Raw genomic sequence first — 22174 nt, forward strand, 5'->3', positions numbered from 1 at the left:
ATCATTTCTCTGCTGATCATTTCCTTCTAAGCTATATATTAAATTCTTGCGTATTTTACCAGTAGTAATAGATTTAATATAATTTTTAAAACAAAAAAACCAAAACAACAGCAATGGCAGTATTTCGCCTGTATTCCGGTCCACAAAATTTCCTCCTGAGATACATAAATGGAATATTGCTGAATGAGCTGAATGCAGAGGTCTGCAAAATGTGGGCATTATTCCTGTAGTTAATTTGAGTTGTGTCAATGAACGTAAGCTAATTCTAATATGCATTGTCTCTGAAAAATATGTCGTTGTTAAATTAGCATTCTCTCACAACTGGCATGCAATGAAAAGAACTATAAAATGCAGCTCTTAGAAGAACCTTTATCAACCTAACGAAGCTGCATCTATTCCCTTCTCTCTCCACAGCCATAACGCGGTAAAGGCAATGTGTTTTATGGTGTTCTCATTGTTCAGAGGGGAGAGGAGGTCACATTCAGAATTTTAAACATATTTGTTCTCATCCTACTCCCTCAGTGGAAAGCCACATCTTTTGTAAGGCCATGGATTCCATTCAACAAACTGGAGGAAAGTACCTTCGCCCAGCAGATTATCATCCCAGGAGGCTTGCTTCCCAACCCCCGGGGCACCACCACTCCCCAAAGTAGCCATCTTGTTATTTCCCCCCAGCAGGTCAAGGCCCCATGGGCAGCCCACATTTGGTCGGCAGCGGTGAGAAGAGGGAGGGGCAAGGCAGGCGCTGGAGCCGCAGATCAGCCAGAGTTGGAACAGAGGGGCCGAGGGGACAGGCAGGTGGCAGCCATGGGAGCCTGTGAAGGAGACCCTGGAAGGCGGATAAACCTAGGGCTGTAGTTTAAGGAACTCGGGGACAGAGCTGTCCTCCAGCCACAGGGAGCACATCCTTGAGTCTCCTGGGAGCCTCTAGTCAATCAAGGAGCAGTGACCCCAGGGCTGGGTACACCTTTCTGGTTTGAGGTTTTAAGTGACTACTAATCAATTAGAATGGTTGTTCTTTTCTACCTCTAAATGTGAAGTCTGGGAGAAAAAGAGGCAGGACCTGTTTGCATCTCCCTTCCTCCCTTCCTCTGCTCCCCTTTTCCCTCCTCCCCTCTCATCCTATTCTTCTCCCCTGTTCTCCCTCTTCTCCCTTCTTCCTTATTTTTCAAAAGGGCTAGAAGCAGGTTGGACACAGGATTATATAGAATTGGGTGGCTCTCTTAGAGGAACGCAAAGGATAGCTGGCTGAAAATTGGAGAGAGGTTGTCTCTCCCATACAAGGAGGTAAGAAAAGTTGTCATTTATAAGGCGTACACTCTCAATGCAGGGAAAAGTTAGGTGAGGACCAAAGTGCCCTAATGGAAAGAAAGGGAAGATGAATTGATTAGTAACACAAACATTGGAGCGGGATGTGCCCAACAGCTAGCATGAGCTGGAAACCTGGGGCATCTGTCAGCAGCAATTGAAAACCACTGATTTGAAGTCTTGACAAATTTCACTTTGGAAGGATACATGTAGTGCTGGTCTGTTAAAAGAATGTCCATTATTTTCTTTTTCAGTAATTAATGGTCACACACTGTGTTTGCGGCTCTTACTAGAAATTGCAGACAACCCAGAAGCGATTGACGTGAAGGACGCCAAAGGACAGTAAGTGTTCTTAAACTTGGCCTGGGGTTGACAGTTCAGTCACAACAGGTCATTGGTTAATTCTTTAAAGAGCTAGGAGGGCTGACTGCTGACTTCTTGTTTGGGTTATATATGTGGGTGAAATTAATAGTTGAGAGTCCTAGAATAATGAAAGGTCTTTGTGCTAAAGTATGTATCCAAGAAAAGTATGGGGCCGGGAGATGTGTATCTTCATGAAAAAGGGCTAACTTTTGTGGCCAGGTGTCCTGCCCTTTCTTTAATTTATTTCTTCTTTGTATCCATTTTTACACTCCTCTGAAGCTGCTGCGTTCTCACTTTTTATATTAATAATGACAATAGGACAGACCTCAAGGGGTTATATCTATCATTAAAAAATTCTTCATATTTTTATCCTTTCTGAGTTTATTTTTCCAAAGTATTTTCCATCTGTTAGCCTATTTCCCCACCTTATCTTCTCTTACAAATAGGAAATGCAGAGCAAAAAACAAAGCACTGGTGGCTCACCCCAGATAAATGAATCCGTGTCAGAGTTCGAATTAGAACCTCACTTCCTGGACCCCAGCACTTTGTTTTTTCCTCTAGACTTGTCAGACTTTTCTTCAAGGCAATGAAACTTTGATCTTGAGCAGAAGTCCAACATAGGAATCTGTGAAAGTAGAGCTGCAATGCTAGAAGCAAGATGGTTTCCCCCGTACGCACACTCCCTACTCAGTATTTGGTGAAGGCTACACAGTGTTGAAAATGATGCGAAGGAATCCTGTACTGATCATTCCGCTGACACCATTCCACATGGTTTATAGAGACCAGAGGAGGAGCATATAGCTTGTTCCATGGAGCATACGGCAAACTAGGGACACTCGGAAAATATTAAGCAATTGTTAAGGAGAGAGAGAGAGATGGAGATTGAGAGCGGGTTATGGGGAGAGGGAGAAAGAGAGAAGGAAGAGAGAGGTCTTCCTTCTATAAGTGATGTAGTTTGGGGTTCCCCCCCCATCTTCTTTTTAAAAGCCTAATTTATTTCTCTCCCTAGAACCCCACTGATGCTTGCAGTAGCGTATGGACACATTGATGCTGTTTCATTGTTACTTGAAAAGGAAGCAAATGTGGATGCTGTTGACATCATGGGCTGCACAGCTTTACACAGAGGGGTATGTACATCTCCCTCGGCTTTAGTAAAGCAATTTTGTGGTGAGCTTGTTTCCTCTTTGTTCCCCCATATGAATTTTTAGTAAAAAGATTATTTTCTAAGATAACTAATAAACCTCAGTCAGTCAAAACGAAATTACAGGGGCACTTGGCTGGCTCGGTCAGTAGAGGATGGAACTCTTGATCTCAGGGTCATGAATTGGAACCCCACATCGAGCGTAGAGATTATAAAACAAAAAGAAAAGAAATTACAATATCTTTTGCAAAGGTAAAATAGTGGCAGGTATTCTTAGATCCTGCTCTTCAGATTTCATGTTAGATTGTGATAATAGATACATGAACACCTGCTGTTGATAGAATTGGTTCTACTTTGTGATTATATGCACATCATACAAAATTTGCAAAAAAAAAAGCAAAGCTTAAAGAAGAAAATCACAATCACCAGCAATTCTACCTCCTGGAGATAACCACTTTTTGGTAAATATATCCCCAGTCTTTTTTGCTGTAATGTGAAGTGGTTTTGAATTTTAAAAAGAGAGAATACTGAGGATATTATTTGGAAACTGCTTTTTTTTTCTCTACGTAGATCAAGGACTTTTTTCCATGTCACTAAATATTTTTCTTTTTCTTTGTTTAAATGGTTTTATTTAGGGAGAGGGACAGAGGGTGGGAGAGAGAGAATCTTACGTAGGCTACATGCTGAGTGACACAGGGCCCATGAGACGATGACCTGAGCTGAAATCAAGAGTCGGACACTTAACTGACTGAGCCATTTTGTGCAGGAGGTATAATTTATTCTAGTGATGACCTAGTTTTCAGTAGTCATGCTATGTCTAATTGTTCTTTATTAAAAATGTTGGCCCATTCAGCACCTAAAATATGTATCCTGTGACAGTGTGCCACCTGAAATATGTGTCCTGCTGAAATATGTATCCTTAGACAATTCTTCATACACATCTGCTGAAATTTTTTTAAAGCATGTCACAGAAACTAAATGACACAAAAATAAACTATAAAATTGCTATTTGGGAACGGTGCTGAACATTCTGATAAATGGAAAGAAGAAGAACTCGAAGTGGTTAATATCATAATCGTAGTGCTTATCTTTTTAATACTTCCTGGGGGCCTCGTAACAGGCTGGGAGCCTTTATGTAGCTCATGAGGCCTCACAACAACCTCGGAGGCATGATTACCGTTCCTGCTTACAGGTGAGGCACAGAAAAGTGAGGCACAGAAAGGCAGATTAATTTGTCCAAGTTTCATAAGTGGGAGCCAAGATTTAACTCGCACCCCTCTGAATCTGAAGCTGATATTTCCCACTATAGCATGATACCCTAACAGGTTATGTTTGGAGAGCCAGAGGTGTTTCTAAAACACTGGTGTCCACAGACTTTTCTGTGAGGAGTCTAGCTGGGCTTGCACTGTCTCCCTCCTCCGCAGTAGGGCAGAGCCTGCTTGCCCGAAGGCCCAAGTGTACGTCCCCTTGCTCGGAGCCTTGCCTCACCAAGCACTGCTTTGCTCCCTGCATCTCTGCCCTTCTGAGACGTGTTTTGTGTTTTTGATTGCAATGCATCAGATTATGACAGGCCATGAGGAATGTGTGCAAATGCTGCTGGAACAAGAAGTGTCGATTCTCTGTAAAGATTCCAGAGGGAGGACACCCCTGCACTATGCAGCTGCTCGTGGCCATGCCACGTGGCTGAGTGAGCTGCTCCAGATGGCACTTTCCGAGGAGGACTGTTCTTTCAAAGATAACCAAGGATACACGCCACTGCACTGGGCTTGTTACAATGGTGAGTTGATTTTTGTTTGACTGATTCCAGTAGATTTCCTGCCTGGGACCACTGTGGTCTCAGTGGAGGTGAGAACATAGCGTAACATTATAAACCATGGTTTCTGATCTTTCTGTATCTAAGATAACCTTTTTTCCCTTTGTGGCTACGTGATGCCCTAATGCAGTAAAAGTTCACTTTCCTCCTTTTTTTTTAATTAAAAAAATTGCTTAATGTTTATTTTTTACTTTTGAGAGAGACAGAGCACAAGTGGGGGAGAGGCAGAGAGAGAGGGAGACACAGAACCTGAAGCAGCCTCCAGGCTCTGAGCTGTCAGCCCAGAGCCTGACACGGGGCTTGAACTCATGAACTATGAGATCACGATCTGAGCCAAAATCAGATGTTTAACTGAATGAGACACCTAGGCACCCCCACTTTCCTCCTTTTTGTTAACCACCAACATGTATTTTCTATTCAGAACTTCTGATGAACTGAAATAACTAGTTTTAATCAGGGATTCTGGTTTACATGAGATAACCAAAAATCCTACAAGGAATTAAAACAAGAAAGCTAAAACCAAACAAAAAAATATATAATAACCTGTCACAGTTGACTACTAGTAGATGCATGATTTATTTTTTGGACATTTCTTTTTTTGTCTTCTATCCCCTATTTATTTAGTAGCACTTCTTATTTGGGAGATTTTAACATTTGCATTTCATTTATTCGAGTAAAAAAGAAAATGCGTACTAATTGTAACATATCAAAAATACTGAAGTGCCTAAAGTAAAATTGTCTCCATTTCTGAACTTACTTTCTGATGTAATTTGGTGTATATTTCATAATTTTCCCTTGATAATAGTAAATGAATACAAATGTATATGCATCTATTTTTAAAAACTAAAATCATGGCGCAAACATTATATAACTTTTTTGGTTACTATTTACATAACTTTCCATTGCAGATCCTCTTACAAGTCAATGTGTATCAATATACAGTTGATCTTTTTAATTGTTGTGTATTTTATAGCACATAGCTGGATAGATACAGGCATGTGTGAGTGTATATACCAGAATCTATTATTTATTGGTACCAGATCCTCATTGATGAACATTCAGATCACCTTCAGGTTTTTTCCTATTACAAACAATGCTGCAGTGTGTGTGTTCATATTATGGTAACTTGAGTTCTATCAGATGTTCCCAAAAGTGAAATTGTTGATAAGAGGGCATGTATGTCTTTTAATTTTAGTAAATTATACCATAATACTTTGCACAAAGAGTATAAAGATTTATTACTCCATGAACACGTGTATAGAAAACTTACTGTTTTCTTAAGCTTTTGCCGGCTCAGGACAGTATCATCTTTTTTTTTTTTTTAATTTTTGTCAGTTTGAAGGGCAAGAAACAGATATCTCATTATTTCAGTTTGTGTTTCTCTGATAGTGTATTTATTTATGTAATTGCATTTCCTTTTCCTCTTCTGGACATTACCTTTTTCATCTGTTGCTCTTTCTCTACTGAGTTGTCATTTCTCATAATGTTTGTAGAAGCACCCTGTGTTAGAAATACGAATTCTCCATTTGTTATGTGTGCATATGACTTCTCTCCGTCTACCATTTGTGTCTGTTCCTTGTTTATGACATCTTTTTCCATGCAGGTATTTTGAATTTTGAATGGTTGAACTTATCAAACTTTTTCTTTTATTGCATCTAGGTCTCCAGCCTTGCTTAAGCAGGTCTTACACCCCTAAGTATATGTGGATATTTTCCTATATATTTCTTACTCAGCTTCTATAATTCTATTTTTCCATTTTTAATTCTTCTATTGAAATTTCCACTCAGAAACTATGATTATTAGGTCCAGAAATGTTTTTGAGTGCTCTGATATATCAGTGTTAAGACCTTTTCATCATGGTCTCATTAGAGTTCTCCTTTTTTCAGTGGTTCTAACTTCAGTGAGAGCCAGATTTTGCTGCTTGTTTGACTTGGTTTTACTCCTTCCCTGCCATTGGTGGATTGTGATTATTTTTTCTTCCTTCCTAATGGATGAGAGCTCCCTATCCCCCGTCTGAGTCAAGCTGTGAGATCTCTCTGGCACTGGAAAGCCTACAGGAAGGGGGAGGACATAAGAGTGCTGATTATAGACCGCAGCCTCTCCCCTGGAGTGGGACGGGGCGGGGATGGCAGGTGCCTCTGCTCTTGGGCCTCTCCAGGTGCAAGCAGGGGAGGGGGGGCAGCCCTCTCCTGAGCAATCACCTTGCCAGTGCAGCCTTCCAAATCTAAGGTTCAAGCTCCCATTTTCCCAGAATCCCCTCCACTGAGCACTTAGAATATTGAAAGTTGGACAGTCCTCAGTCCTCTCCACACAGATCTCAATTTGGGATTCGCATGGTCTCCAAGGAATGGTAGGTGTTGATGATGCCCTAAGCTAGGTCCTTTGTGGGGAGTCAGACTGATAGAGGGCAGCCCCTCTTCCCAGCACTGCAACCGTGTCTGGGACCATTCGAGTGAGGGTTGGATATGGTTGGAAAGCTAAACAGTATAACCTGAATAGAGTTAGGGGATTTTATATTCATTCATCTGCTTCTTCATCGTAAAAACCGTTTCACCTTTTCTCTCTACAGGTGCAAGAAAGGTCTGACTTGTATTTTCACACATAAAATTAGACAAATCTACATAATTCGGAGGTAGATCATAAAAGAACTTGAATTTAGCACTAAATTTAACCAAAAAGAGTTTCAGGACAACAATCTATATTCCACAGCCAAATAATGTTGCCTTCTTGCTCCAGCAATTGTACATCACCTCGCAAACCACATATAGGTCCTTTATCAACTGAAAAAGCCATCATCCTGTGACGTAGCGAGAACAGGCATTACTAGTCTGATATTTTATATATAGGAAACTGAGGCTCACAGATTCCAAGTGAGTTGCCTAAGTCAGGTAACAAGCCAACAAAACTAGGGCCTTACTCAACTCAAAGTCAGTTGATTTAGAAACTACTTGTCATTTTGCTGACAATCATTCCTTACATTCATTCCTCTACTTATTATAAAAAAAATACTTATTGGGTGCATACTATTAGCTGGGAACCAATCTTGGTGCCATTTTAAATGCGTATATAGTATTTTATAGTCAAAGCTTTTTCACCTGTATTATCTCAGATACTAAATTCTATCAATCATATCTTCTTTCCTGATTTGGGCTGCATAATTGTAGTGAACCTATTCCTATGGGTGAAAGGAGAATTTCCTGTTGTAAATATAGGCAAACTGAGGCATATATATCTATGTCTGGCATCTTTCCATCAAGAGCCGAGGATGACATAGAATCTATTCCACTTGCAAATGAGGTCTCTTCTTTACCTGTTTCTCTCCACCAGAACATATGGCAGTCACTGTTTCATTAAGTCTCAGAACACCTGTGAGCATAGTTAATAACATTTTGGCATTTTGTGAATTTTATTCCATGGAGAATGAACATGTAGCCAATTCAGGAGAATTCATAAGCCAAATTCAATACTTAATGAAAAAATTAGGTTGCGTTGAACAAAATTTCTTTCTTAGAAACTCCCTAAATTCTTTTGGTTCCTTGCAGGTAATGAAAACTGTATAGAGGTACTTTTGGAGCAGAAATGTTTTCGAAAATTTATCGGTAATCCCTTTACTCCACTGCACTGTGCAATGTAAGTAGAACTGCTGGAAGCTAATGGTGTTGCTTTAATCCTTTTAACTAAATGCAGAGAAATTGCCTTTTAGGGAAGGGATAGGCTTTCAGACCAGAGATAAGACCAATATATTCCATTTTGCTGCTAATGGCAAATAGGTCTGATAGCCAAGTGTGGTCCCTAGTGTTAATGATTTCCCAGGAGCTTTTTGTAAAGAGCCCAGGTTCCCAGGTGGCTTGCATATCACCTGACAGAAATGACATGAAGAGTAACAGGTGATGTTAACAAGCATGTTACACACCAGGTGAAGAGCTCTTCAGACGCACCTCACATTTGTGTACCAAACTCTAAAACTAAGTTGGGATTAGAAACAGTGTGCCTATGGATAACTGGAAAGACATTTTATAACAGGAAGACTTTTTATATATTGTAATTCTCCATTTGTCATATGTTGTAAGTCCTTTTTTGATAAATGTAATTGTTTCTGCCGTCTCATAGTATGAATGTTTAGAGAATACAGTGACCGTAAGTCCAACTTCCACAGTCAGGCTGGAGGAACATGTTCACCCAGGGGTCCATGTTCACCTGGGCAATGATGGCCAGCCTCTGGACCCGAGACTTGAGAGTGCCTTGTGTGCATTGTCTGTGGGCTTCACATGCAGCTGGGTCATTTGATTGAAAGATATTGGAGGCATAAAGTGGCTCCATAAAGAAAGAGCAAGGAATAAAGAGTAGGAGTGATTTCAAATCTGAAGGAAGTATTTCTTTGTCACTTTGGTATCCCCAACAAACCTAACATAGTGTCTTTTATAAGAGGTACTCAGTAAACTCCTTCCTGGATGTAGGGGTTCTGAAGAAGTGCTGGGAGTACAGAATGTGTGCCATTTGAATGGTTAAAATGATTAAAGAAGACATTTGAGGTGATACAAGCTGTCTTTATTTTGCACTTCATAAAGCAGACACTCTGCACTTGGAAGAGTTCAGAGAATTGCAAAATGGGGCAGAAAGCAGGAAGCTTTTACAGAATAATAAATAGGGAACAAGGAAGAGAAGGAATAAAAATACCTGATTAGCGGGGCACCTGAGTGACTCAGTCAGTTGAGCATCCAACTTTGGCTCAAGTCATGATCTCACGGTTTGTGGGTTCGAGCCCCACATAGGGCTCACTGCTGTCAACACAGAGCCTACCTTAGATCCTCTGTCCCTCTGACTCTCTGCTCCTCTCTTGTTCACACTCTCTCTCTCTCTCAAAAATAAATATTTAAAAAAAAAAAAAACCACCTGCTTAGCTAGGGTTACAAATCTGGCCTTATTTGAGGTATCATAGGAATGGGGCAATCACCCATATAACTCGATGATTATTAATTGGTTAACTAGATGGTCTTACCTCTGGGGAGATGGAACATTTTTAAGAACATGGAACCTAAAAGTTTCTTTTTTGGTGATGTTGTTTCCCAGGATCAGTGATGCCTGGCCTACCAAGGAAGGGTTAATGTGGGATCAATTTGGCAGCTCTTCCTCATCCCTTTGATCAACCTCTGGCCAACCAAGAGGTGTGAGCAAAGGTGATGTTGCAAGCTATTCTCAGTTACTGTTGTCTCCTTGGGTGTCAGTATATATTTCACAGGAGGAGATGATGTCAGGTTTACAATCAAGTTGGAGGGAGACCATTTGTTGGCTGGCTTATGGCTGCACACAGTCATCTAAAAACCTTGAGAGAATAACATACCAGGAAGCAATAAACCAGGGAGATAATTATTAATAGTAAAAGTATTCCTAAGGTTTGCAGGACATTTCTGAACCAGGGTCCCCATGAACCAAACCAACTAGAATCAAATAAATCAAGAGATGATCCTAAAGAGGGGATACTTCTTTAAGCCCGTTGGCCTGTTAATGTATCTTGTGTAACTGTGTTTCCAGTTCCCCCAGAAGTGTTTATCCAGCAAGCTTGTTCTAGAGAAATCTAGGCATTAGAAATCAGGAGAAAGTTTGTGATGGACAGAACCACAGGGTCACCAGTATTAGAGCAAACCCAACAGTAAATTGAGAGTTTGATTACCCTCCTTTGCAGTGGCCTGACATATGTGAGTGATAGCATTCTCTTTCTAGGCCGGCGCAAGGTGAAAGGTAGACAAAAGAATCATAAAGACCTTCATGGTATAATAATTAGGAAAAGAATGGTCAGAGGGAGAAAGAAGAATGGAGAGAAAGGTTCTTTATCCAACATCTTAGGAGGAAACAGTGTACTTCAATGTCAGCTACTAATCTGCACAGTCAATTTGATTTTGAGGTCTCTGGCATTGAGCCAGGACCAGGTATCAGATGAGCCTTCTACAGTCATGAAATATGCACCCAGGTTCAACATCATGTAATTTGGCAGCAGTGTCAGTGGTCAAGGGTACCTCCTAGGGTCCTTTCCAGGAATCTCACTTCTGCAAAAGCATCAAAGTAAACCAATAACTGTCTGGAAATGACAAAAGACTTAAATATGCCTATCGTGAAAGACAGATCTTCTGTCTTGACAGGTAATTACTTGATAAGTAATTATAAGGAATTGACAGGGAAATTGGTTTTTTTTTTTTATTGTTGTTAAGCATAACATTTAAGATGATAAATGGAATTATGACAGGTAACATTATACCAGACGTATCAGAATCTTGGGAATTTTATACAATTTCTGGAACACTGATGATAACATACACCTATACAGTATAACCTAAGAACATCATTTCTTATTTGACAATGCTTCTTATATAATTTAACATACCAAATGAACCTGATTAGCTTAATATTTATCTTTTTATAAGGAAAGAGAAAGAATCTTTTGAGATGTTTCAGGTACCTCTGAAAAATCCCAAACTTTGTTCAAAGTCAAAAAGATTTCATTTATAATTTTATTTGGAGGTGGATATTTATTTTATTTATATCCAGGTGTGCCTGGATGGCTCAGTCGGTTAAGTGTCTGACTTTGGCTCAGGTCATAAACTCACAGTTCATGAGTTCACACCCCACATCAGGCTGTGCTCTGACAGCACAATAAACATTAAAAAAAAAAAAAAATAGAAGAAGAATTTGATATGGGGGAAGTTTACCAAAAATATCAAAAAATTTTAAAGCACTTGGTCAAATAGGATCATAGGTCACTGTGCAACAATACTTAGTTATCCAAAACTAACCAAAATAATAGTTAAAGACTTTAAAAGACAAATACAGCAAGTTTCAAGTTTCATGGCTAAACAACAAACAAACAAACTCTGTAGTTCTTTTTCTTAAGTAATTAAAGACCCACTGGGGGCACCCGAGTGGTTCAGTCAATTAAGTGTCTGACTCTTGATTTCAGCTAAGGTCATGATCTCATGGTTCATGAGTTCAAGCCCCACATCAGGCTCTGTGCTGACAGCACGGACCCTGCTTAGGATTCTCTCTCACCCTCTCTCTCTGCCCTTCTCCTGGGCTTCTGTGCATGCCTGTATACACACTCTCTCTCAAATAAATAAACTTAAAAACAAATTGTAAAATAAAATAAAGACCTGATAAAGATAGCATAAAGCACATTAAACTACTCTTGTAACAAACAAAATCTTTACTCTCCACAAGAACTACTTAAAAGGTTATATTAAAAAAACAAAAAACAAAAACTTCGCTTACAATTTCTTATTAAGAGCAGACCAGAAATCTAAAAAAACAAAAAAAAACTTTTGTTCTCTTATTTAACAGACAGAAAACCAAATTCTAATCTTGCAGTAGTGTACTTTTGATATTAAAACTCATTTTTTGGTGGCACCTGGGTGGTTCAGTCGGTTAAGCGTCCAACTTTGGTGCAGGTCATCATCTCTCAGTCTGTGGGTTCAAGCCCCGGGTAGGGTTCTGTGTGGACAGCTCGGAGCCTGGAGTCTGCTTCGGAATCTGTGTCTTCCTCTCTTTCTGCCCCTCCCCTGCTCATGTTCTGTTTCTCTCTGTCTCAAAAATAAACATTAGAAAATTTTTTTTAAATAGAAAAACTCATTTTTTTAATTTAAATCCATTCCAATCTAGCCAGCTTGACCCATAGAATTCCTTTTCCAAGATTCCTTTTCTGTAGACCTTTTATAACTTTTTATATCCATTCAGATTTTATACTAATTTTTCCTTTCTTTTATCAGAAAAAAATATTCATTTTACTTTAGGAAAAAGTTACTTTCTCTTTTTTCTTACCAAAAAAACTTGAAGAAACACAAAACCGCATGTCTTTCATACCTTTCCTTATCCAAAAAAATGCATTTACTTTTATTACCTACTTTTCTTACACAGTGTTTTCTTTCACCCTTATTATTTCTCAATAATTTTAATTGATTAAACTTCTTAACCTCTAGAGCCCTAACTCCTAGTGAAAACTAAGAAGCAAGCAATAATGGGTTGTCTGCTACATTAGCATTCAGTGGATTGGCAAATTTATAAATAAATTTCATAATTTCAAGAAGTATATCTCTTCCTCATAGTATGTTTTTCAATGTAGTACAAAACATGTTTACACATGGAGCCAAATATCTCTAGTTCCTCTGTCAAAGGAAACCAAAAGTAGATAATTCTATGTTTAGTAATTAATGTTTCGTAATTTTATGTTAATTGGAAATGATCTATGTAGTCAATGACTATCCATCATTTAATTTATCTCAGTGTAACTTTAAAGTTTCAGATTACCAAAAACATTTTGGAAACTATTCTTAAGTATACACATCATAAAGCATAATTATTGTTGAAAAGTTTATTTATAAACTTTTATCTTATATCTATTTTTTTCTTACTTACATCTATTTAATTTATTTGTTCTTAACAATTGTTTAGATCACTCATGAAAATTTCATGAGATAGTAAACAGCTAACCATCATCTCAGGTTTCCCTTCTTGCTGACAAATTCTGTAACAGTGATGACAGGAGCTTATGTGATTTTTAGTACATGTAAGTAGAATAAGAGTTTTATGTCTACATGATAAATGCTGATAATTCTGAAGACATGCCTGTTTTAGTTAAACCAACCATCCTAAAATTATTCTTTGCCTACCAAAGATAACCTAGATCATGTGAACCTGAAAAACATTTGGTTTTGTTTCTATGTTTCAGAGAGTATACTTGACTTCTATAAGTGCTTAATAATATTCTTTAAGCCTATTAAATAGAGCCCTTTACAAATTAATTTTGGCAATACCATCAGGAGGTAGAAAAAAAGCCTAACATACATACATACATAGACATACATATAGATGGACACAAACAGAAATCTTATAGCTTTTGTTTTTAAATTTTAACCTTTAAGCAGGTATGATAATTCAAAACTCACTAGTTTATTAAAAAAACAAAAAAACAGAGGCACATGGGTGGCTCAATTGGTTAAGCATCTGACTTCAGCTCAGGTCATGATTTCATGGTTCGTGAGTTCGAGCTGACAGCTTGGAGCCTGGAGCCTGCTTCTTTTTTTTTTTTTTTTTTTAAATTTTTTTTTTAATGTTTTATTTATTTCTAGGAGAGAGAGAGAGAGACAGCGTGAGCAGGGGAGGGTCAGAGAGAGAGGGAGATACAGACTCTGAAACAGGCTCCAGGCTCTGAGCTGGCAGTCAGCACAGAGCCTGACGCGGGGCTCGAACCCACGAACCGCGAGATCATGACCTGGAGCCTGCTTCTGATTCTGTCCTCCTCTCTCTCTGCCCCTCACTGGCTCAAGCTCTGTCAGTCTCTCTCAAAAATAAATAAACATTTAAAAAAACACCTTTTTTTAAACAAAACAAGACAAACACACAGATCTAAATTGTGTTTCTGGCAAATGAAATAAATTAAGATTATCTGCTCAGATGGCTTAAACTTTTTACTAATATTTGAGGAGAAAATTTAAGACTTTAAAAAAATTTGTAAGATTATTTATTTGAGAGAGAGTGAACACAAGTAGCCTAGGTGCAGAGAAAGAAGAAGAGAGAATCCCAAGTAGGCTCTGTACTGTCAGTGCAGAGACCAATGCAGGGCTCAGACTCACCAACCATGAGATCATGACCTGAGCCATGATTACAGTATAATTAATATACAGTGTTATTTTTAATTACAGTATAATTAATATACAGTGTTATATTAATTTCAGGTGTACAATATAGAGATTCAGCAAGTCTGTACATCACCCAGTGTTCATCAACACTTACTATTTTTTAGTTCCTAGTTTCCAAACGGCCTTTCTTTTTTTCTTCTTCTTTCTGACAAGAATTATCTCCCTGAAATGTGCATTTCAAAGAGATGGCCTAGATACAAGTTCCTAGAGAAGACCTTTAGAACATTTACATCTCAAAGGCACAGAGAAAGAATGCGAGATCCTCTAAGAAGGACTTCTGTTTCCTAAATCTAGGATTTTACAATACCTACAAGCCTTTTGAGATGAATAAGGGATGATTGGGGATTGGTAAAAAGGATAGGTGAGCTTTTTCTGTTCTTTAAAAGCTGAATTTGTAAGGCAAGAGAAGTTGATTTTCATTCCTCCAAAAAGAGGGCTGACCTACTCATCCAACTACATTATCTTTAATTTGCTTTTTTATATCAAGGAGGAGATCTTCCTTCAACTAATGTAGACATCACAGGATTCCTTTGTTCTAAATTTAGAGTCGTTTGCCTTTGGAATGCCCCTGATCTTCCACTCACAACCCCAGGTACATAGTTTAATTTTACTTAGTGAGAAGGCCTAAGGAAAGTTACTATCAGGCTCTGAATACCAACTTCCTATGTGGCCAACTTCTGACCATAAAGCAACTTTAAAAACAATAAAAAGAAAGAAAAGCCTTTCCAATATCTTGTCGAGTTTCAGCCTGGACAAACAGTAAATATCCCTGGCAATACTGAACAATCCATGAATGCAAGAGGTGCCCCCAAAGATGGTGCAAAAGAATCCACTTTCCCAAGATCCACAGCCACCTCCTAAAGATTGCCAAAGGAAAGAAGGATTTAGGACACACAAGAAGGCACCAGCAGTCCCTGGGAAAGAAAAGGATCAGTAACCAATAGCTGCCTCAAAACCAAATTCATAAGAGTGAATTTGGAAAGGAAGGGACAACACGTATTACACCTTCCCCTCTTGAACAGGCACCACAGAGACCAGGAAAGCTGAATCTGGTAAGAATTCTCACCCTTTGCCTGCTCCTGCCAATTTTCCCAGGATCCCATCTGTAGGCTCCAGAGTGAGCAGAGCTTAAAGTAGAGAATATTGCTTTGGTATGTGGCTACCAGAATTTGGCAAGATTTTTCCATTAATTTTAACTTTATTTCCCCTTGGCCGTTAAAAGGAATAACTGGTAACCGTTTATCGGAGAATTCCTTGGCATCCCATCCACACTGCAAGGGGCTCGTATAGGGACCCTCCTTTGAGGGTATATATGGGGCCATTTGAGTTGGTGGCAGAGGATTTGCACAAAATATTATAGGTAAGCCTTTTCTCCAGTGTCCTCGTGGGTTTCAAATGAGACACCAATTTCTGAGCCAGTGTTTTGATGATGGTGCACTGAGGGACACCCAGGTGTTAATTTAAGTTTCTGGCCTTAGAGCAGTAGGAGCTATAGGACCATTAACTCTGAAAAGACTTGTTTATGATCTTCACAGTAGAAAGGCAATTCAGAAGAGAATTAGTAGACTGTGAGTACTCAGGTAAAGGAGGATAGAGGGCAGTAGTAGCAGTCATATCAGTCTTACAGTCTTTGTTTTAGGTAGCTCTTGTGTCTAATTTTTCATTAACTTTTTGCAATTAAGCTATCTTGGAATCTTGAAATCTTTTGGAAGCTTCTGCAAACCACTTAAAATAGGTATCCCATTCTCTTTGTTGGTTTGGGAACCCTTGCTTTCAAGTGCACTTCTGGAAGGAACAATCTTCTCTAATTGGAACATTCCCCATGAAGGCCGTTCAATCTTGAGTTGTCTCAGTAAGAGTTTGCCATTTTTGTAGGTACCTATTGCATCTGGGACCGCACTTCTTAGACATAAAAAAAGCAACTGTGCTGGAAGGCAGAGTGCTCAGTTCTTTGACACTTGAGGATCTCTTTCTTTAGCTAAGCCTAGAGTCTCTTGGAACCAAATTCATACCTAAGAGAGATGTGCCCTTGAGTTTGGAGTTTGTGTGGTGTTTTACGGTGTCGCTTGTTGCATGGAAATTTTCTTGAAGCTGTTGGGTGACCTAGTATGAATCTAACCTGTTCCATGACCAACTTATCACAAGAGTCTTAGGTTTATGTGGTGAGCACTCTAACAGCTTTTAAGTGCTCAATCTGTGCCCATCAATTTTGTGGCTTTGGCTTCTGAGACTCGCATTAACAAAAGATCTATTACTCTTCACAACCGTTATATACGGTGGTGGATGCCCTGAGGGCTTTTAATAGTCCGACTTGTGTCTACTTAGATTTTGATGTGCCATTGGTCAAAACAGTCTGTATTTGTGCAGACTCTTAATTTATTTCCCCAAGTCTACCAGTGGTTTATGCTGTAGACTTACTTCATGGTCCCTGTTAGTCCCACAGTTGCTGTCATCTACCCGTCCCTGAGCATTTCCTGAATCGTAGAACTTCTCTGGGAACTTTAATAAACTCTTGTACCTTAAAAGGTTTTGGATAAAGTATGTTTGACTTGGACAGTTGCAGATGAGGGAGCAGACCTCAAATCCAAGAGTGACTCACCCTCAGCCCTTGGTAACCAGAGGACAGTGAACTCAGCGTTAGGCAGGTGCCTTGCCTGTCTTTCCTCTTGCAGGCTGTTAATAGTCAGCTTCAAATCCCACCCTCATCACCTGTTAAAATGATTAAAGAAGACAATTTAGGTGGCATAAATCTTATTTAACGCTTCCTGAAGTAAGCAGTTCTCCAAACTCTTGAGAATGAACACTGCCTGCTTCATGAAGTATTAAAGTTTATTTGTGTGACCTCAATTGACTTCTGCAATCATTTGAACAGACCATAAACCACAGATATTTACATCAGATTTTTTTTAAATCTGTCAGGTAGTTAAATAGTGCATAGGAAGATGGAGTAGGAGGAAATATGTAATTTTTTAAAGAGCGATATTTTAAAATGTAAAATTTATTTTCATTTTAGAATAAATGATCATGAGAATTGTGCATCATTGCTACTTGGAGCCATAGATTCCAGTATTGTCAACTGCAGAGATGACAAAGGCAGGTAAGTGGTCCTGAGATGGCATGCCTCTTGTCTTGATCGATAGTAGTCTCTGCTTTGTGGTTGCAAAGTACCCAAACATTTTTTTTTTTTAATTTAAAAAGTAATATAGGGGTTCCTGGTTGAGCATATGACTCTTGATTTTGGCTCAGGTCATGATCCCAGGATCATGGGATTGAGCCCCGCATCAGACTCAGTGCTGAGTGTGGAGCCTACTTGGGATTCTCCTCCCTGTCTCTCTCTCTCTTTCCCTCTACCCCTTGTCCCCACGCACACACTTTTTCTAAAAAAAAAAAAAAAAAAAGGAAAAAAAGAAAAAAGAACAAACCATAAAAACCACAAAAAATAATATAAAAGCATCATTTTTAAAAATTAAATATAATAAAGAGTATATAATTGAAGAAATTCCTCTCTTAGCCCGGAAGCCCCAGCTTCTTCCATCACCTTAAACTGTTCTTTTCAAATTTTTACATTCTCCCAAGTATTTTCTATATATAACTACAAACATATGTAAATATGTATATATATATTTATGTTCTTTTTATGCAAATGGGAGAATTCTATTGCAGTGCTCTGCTTTTAGGGTATCTTGGAGATCTTTTCATACCAGAACATATGGATTTACCATATTCTTTTTTATTTTTTAAAAATTTTTTAATGTTTATTTATTTTTGAGAGAGAGAGAGAGAAAAGCAGTCTGCAAGCAGGGGGAGGGGCAGAGAAAGAGGAAGACACAGAATATGAAGCAAGCTCTAGGCTCTGAGCTGCCAGCACAGAGCCCGATGTGGAGTTCGAACCCACAAAATGTGAAATCATGACCTGAGCTGAAGTCGGTCGCTCAACCGACTGAGCCACCCAGGTATCCCTACCATATTCTTTTTAAAGCCACATATTACTTCATTGAGTGGATATAGTCACTTAATCAACCTGTCTTTTACTGAAGAACATTTAAGTTGTTCCCAATATTTTTCTGTTTTGCAGAGTGGTACAGTGAGCAGTCTCGTATATGTGTGTATTCACATGACCAAGTACATCTAAGAGATACCATTTTAAACATAGACTTACTTGGCCAGAAGGTCAATGGTTTTTAATTTTTACAAATGATGCCAAATTGTGCTCCTAGAGAAATCAACTATCCACATTAGATAATATGGGCTTTTTTATTATTTATATAGCCAATTATCTTCAAATTTAAGGCCTAATTTTGAAAGTATCTTTATCAAAGATAAGAACAAAGTGACTGGACCTCAACATCAAAGGGTCGATGAAGATGCTAATTTTATTATCGAGGTCACCACTAAAATCTAGGGGTCACTCTAAATCTAGGGGGTGCCATTCACATAGGTGACTGTTCAGTGTCCACCCTGAATGGACTTTGGAGAGGCCCTGAATGTTATCTCTGTAAACTGAGAAGTTTTAAATCCCTAAGGTGACACTGTGCACATGTTTCTCCGGCATATACAGAAATAGAGTGTGTTAAGGTTAAAGGAAACTAAAATTGGGGCGCCTGAGTGGCTCAGTTAGTTAAGCATCTGACTTTGGCTCAGGTCATGATCTCACGATTTGTGAGTTAGAGCCCCTCATCGGGCTCTGTGCTGACAGATTGGAGCCTGGAGCCTGCTTCCCATTCTGTGTCTCCCTCTCTCTCTGCCCCTCCCCTGCTCATCCGCGCTCTCTCTCTCTCTCTCTCTCTCAAAAATGAATAAAAGGTAAAAAAAAAAAAATTAAAAGGAACTACATCATGTGTGTTTTAAATCACTAGGACACCACTTCATGCGGCGGCATTTGCGGATCACGTGGAGTGCTTGCAGCTGCTTCTGAGACACAGCGCCGAGGTGAACGCAGCTGACCATTCAGGGAAAACAGCACTGATGATGGCTGCTGAGAACGGGCAGGCGGGCGCTGTGGGTATGTGCGGACTGGCGCGCTTCACATCCATGCCCAACCAGAACCGGAGTCGCATGAAACCAAGAAATCAGTTATTCTCTTGGTATATGCGTGTAAAAAAGGCGAACATTTTATTTAAGCCATTTGACCCTGCTTGCTAATCGTCTTCAGTCCTCTGTTATTTGATTCTTGGTGGACCTTTTCAAAGTGAACCCATCTCTGCAGTGAAAAAATCTCATCATTTAGAGACAAAATATAGCAACGGGTTTATTTTACTTGGAAATAACAAAACTATGTACAGACAGTTAAACTTACTGCCTATAGACCTTGGGTTTGGAGAGACCAAGTATGGCAATAAATTTTTCCATTTTTTTCTTTAAAAGCATTAAATATGATTATGTGACCATACTAATTTGAATGTGTGATTATAATTGGCATGTAGTCTGAGTAATTCTCTCTTGGCTTTTTCCATAGATATCTTGGTGAACATTGCCCAGGCTGATCTGACTGTAAAGGATAAAGACTTGAACACATCCTTACATTTGGCTAGTAGCAAAGTATGTAAATGAATTTGAAACAGTGTTACTTAGCGTTGTAATAATAATAATAATACCACTGGAATACTAGCTATCTCAGAAGTGTGTATCATGTCTTTTAGTTAAGATGTACATGTCCCCAGGGTGTTGTCAACTGTAAGCAGAATGGAAGGGGAAGACGCTAAGAGCAGACCCACATAGGGATTGATGAGGATATGACTTTCATGGAATGTTGACCTTGCATTCTTACGTTGCCTGTCTTCATGCTGGACTGTGTCTGTCTCTGTGGTTCTAGTACTATGTCATTTTGCTTTTAAACATAGGCTGGGACCATGGTTACATGGCTTCTGAAGTATAACAAGGTCCACTTATTTTCATTTTGTTCCATTTGAAAGCATTGTAATAACACAGCCTAATACTCTCCTATGAGGCAAGTTAGTGCATTCGTGTGCATTTCTCCCCTTTGCCCTTTTTTCTGTTGCATAGTTCAGAGCAAGGAATGTGTTCGAGTTTTTTGTTTTTATTAATAGTATTATGTTCACATGTAGCTCAAGATTCCTGCTTCTGTAAAAGATAAACGATATATAAATAAATATACAATGTTACAAAAGGGAGATCATACTATTTTAAAACCTGCTTTTGTTACTGAATCATCTCTTAACGAATATCTTTCTTTTAGATATGAAATTTTTGTAGTGATTTAGAAGATGCGTGGTATTCTACCTTAGGAATGTGCCATCCTTTATTCAACCCATCCCCAACTGTTAGACATTTGCTTGTTTTCTAAAATGCGCTACTATAGATGTCATTGAGAGAAAATTTTTTTTAATGTTTTATTTATTTCTGAGAGAGAGAGAGAGAGAGAGAGCGTGAGCAGGGGAGGGTCAGAGAGAGAGGGAGACAGAGAATCAGAAACAGGCTCCAGGCTCTGAGCTGGCAGTCAGCACAGAGCCCGAGTTGGGGCTCAAACCCACGGAACAGTGAGATCATGACCTGGACCGAAGCTGGACGTTTAACTGACTGAGCCACCCAGGTGCCCCGAGAGAAATTTTTTAAAAGAATTCTTACTCATTCCTTTAAGATGTATTCCAAATGTGAACTTATTAAGCCTAAGGCTATGAACATTTTTAAGCCCAGATGGGCCTCTAAAAAGATCACAGCCATTTACACTATCCCAGCAGTACATCAGAATGAAAACTCCAGAGACACTTCTGAAATTGCATTTCAGGGGCTCTCTTATAAGGCTTTATAGTGTGATGCCAACTGACACCAGTGATGGTGGTTTATTTCAATATAGTGACAGTTTTAAAGGTGTTGTCTATACCCATTGGTACCAGAAGACTTGGTTTTTCATTTCAGTGATTGCATTTTCTCACTTCATGCTCTGGAAAGCCCATGGCAACCATAAAAAACCATAGTTTCACGAAGTTTATTTCAGTGTGTAGCGTTTTCATGAATAGAAGTACAGTGATCTTCAAACTTTATTGTGCAAATGAATCACTAGAGGATCTTGTTAAAATGCAGGTCACGTTTTGGGAGACAAGCTCCGCATTGGGCTCTGCGCTGACAGTGCAGAGCCTTCTTGGGATTCTCTCTCTCCCCCTCTCTGTCTCTGCCCCACCCCAGCTCATTCTCTCTCTCTGTCTCTCTGTCAAAAATACATAGGTGTTTTAAAAAAATGCAGGTCTGAAGTGAGGCCTGAGATGCAACATTTCTAACTCCCACGTTAAGCTGATGTTACTGGTCTTTGGGACACACTTAGAATAGCAAGGGTTTAGGAAACTATGACCTCTTAACAAGGCATAGGCCTTGAAAGGATGAAAGGGTCTCTGACTTATCAACTGATTTTTAAAAATTATCAACCATCTCTTACAAGGTATAAAGATATCTTCCCCTGGTTGAGAAGGAAAAGGATGAGCTTCCCTGAAAGAGACCCTTCCCAACATAAGGTGTCACATAATGATAAGTGATACTGATAATAGATGTGATGGAAATTTCAGGAGTAGATGGATCACTGACATGGTCACTGAGGGCTTGAGGAAGGAGATGGGACTTGACTTTTTTTTTTTTTTTAAAGCAACATTGACAGACTTAAAGAATGTTCCTCATGTTTACCAGCTGACCTTGCTGAACTAGCGTCTCCTTCAGCTCTCTAAACATTAATTCTTCAGTTACGTTAGAAGTATTAATATTTAGATCAGACTTCGATTAATCAAGTCCTAATAGACCTTTTCCAGAATCTGTGAGAATCTAGGGTCCTTTAACCATTTGCTTTTTAGAAAAAAAAAGGAATTACTCAGAACATAGCCTTAATAAAATGCTTTTAGGCAGAGGACATTCATTTTAAAT

General features: G+C 39.0%; 1 protein-coding gene across 2 annotated transcripts in view; it reads left to right on the plus strand.

The window, feature by feature from the left end:
• ANKRD44 (ankyrin repeat domain 44) overlaps positions 1–22174 on the plus strand; it is a 154726-nt gene that overhangs the window by 127311 nt on the left and 5241 nt on the right. For both annotated transcript variants that reach the window (XM_039248951.1, XM_039248952.1), the window contains exons 17-23: positions 1563–1650; positions 2681–2798; positions 4373–4589; positions 8168–8255; positions 17322–17405; positions 19165–19310; positions 19764–19846. In XM_039248951.1, the coding sequence (XP_039104882.1) occupies positions 1563–1650; positions 2681–2798; positions 4373–4589; positions 8168–8255; positions 17322–17405; positions 19165–19310; positions 19764–19846 (824 nt within the window). The remainder of the gene's footprint in view (positions 1–1562; positions 1651–2680; positions 2799–4372; positions 4590–8167; positions 8256–17321; positions 17406–19164; positions 19311–19763; positions 19847–22174) is intronic.

Source organism: Hyaena hyaena, unplaced genomic scaffold, assembly GCF_003009895.1.
Source record: "Hyaena hyaena isolate Hyena2069 unplaced genomic scaffold, ASM300989v1 scaffold_325, whole genome shotgun sequence".
NCBI lineage: Eukaryota > Metazoa > Chordata > Mammalia > Carnivora > Hyaenidae > Hyaena > Hyaena hyaena.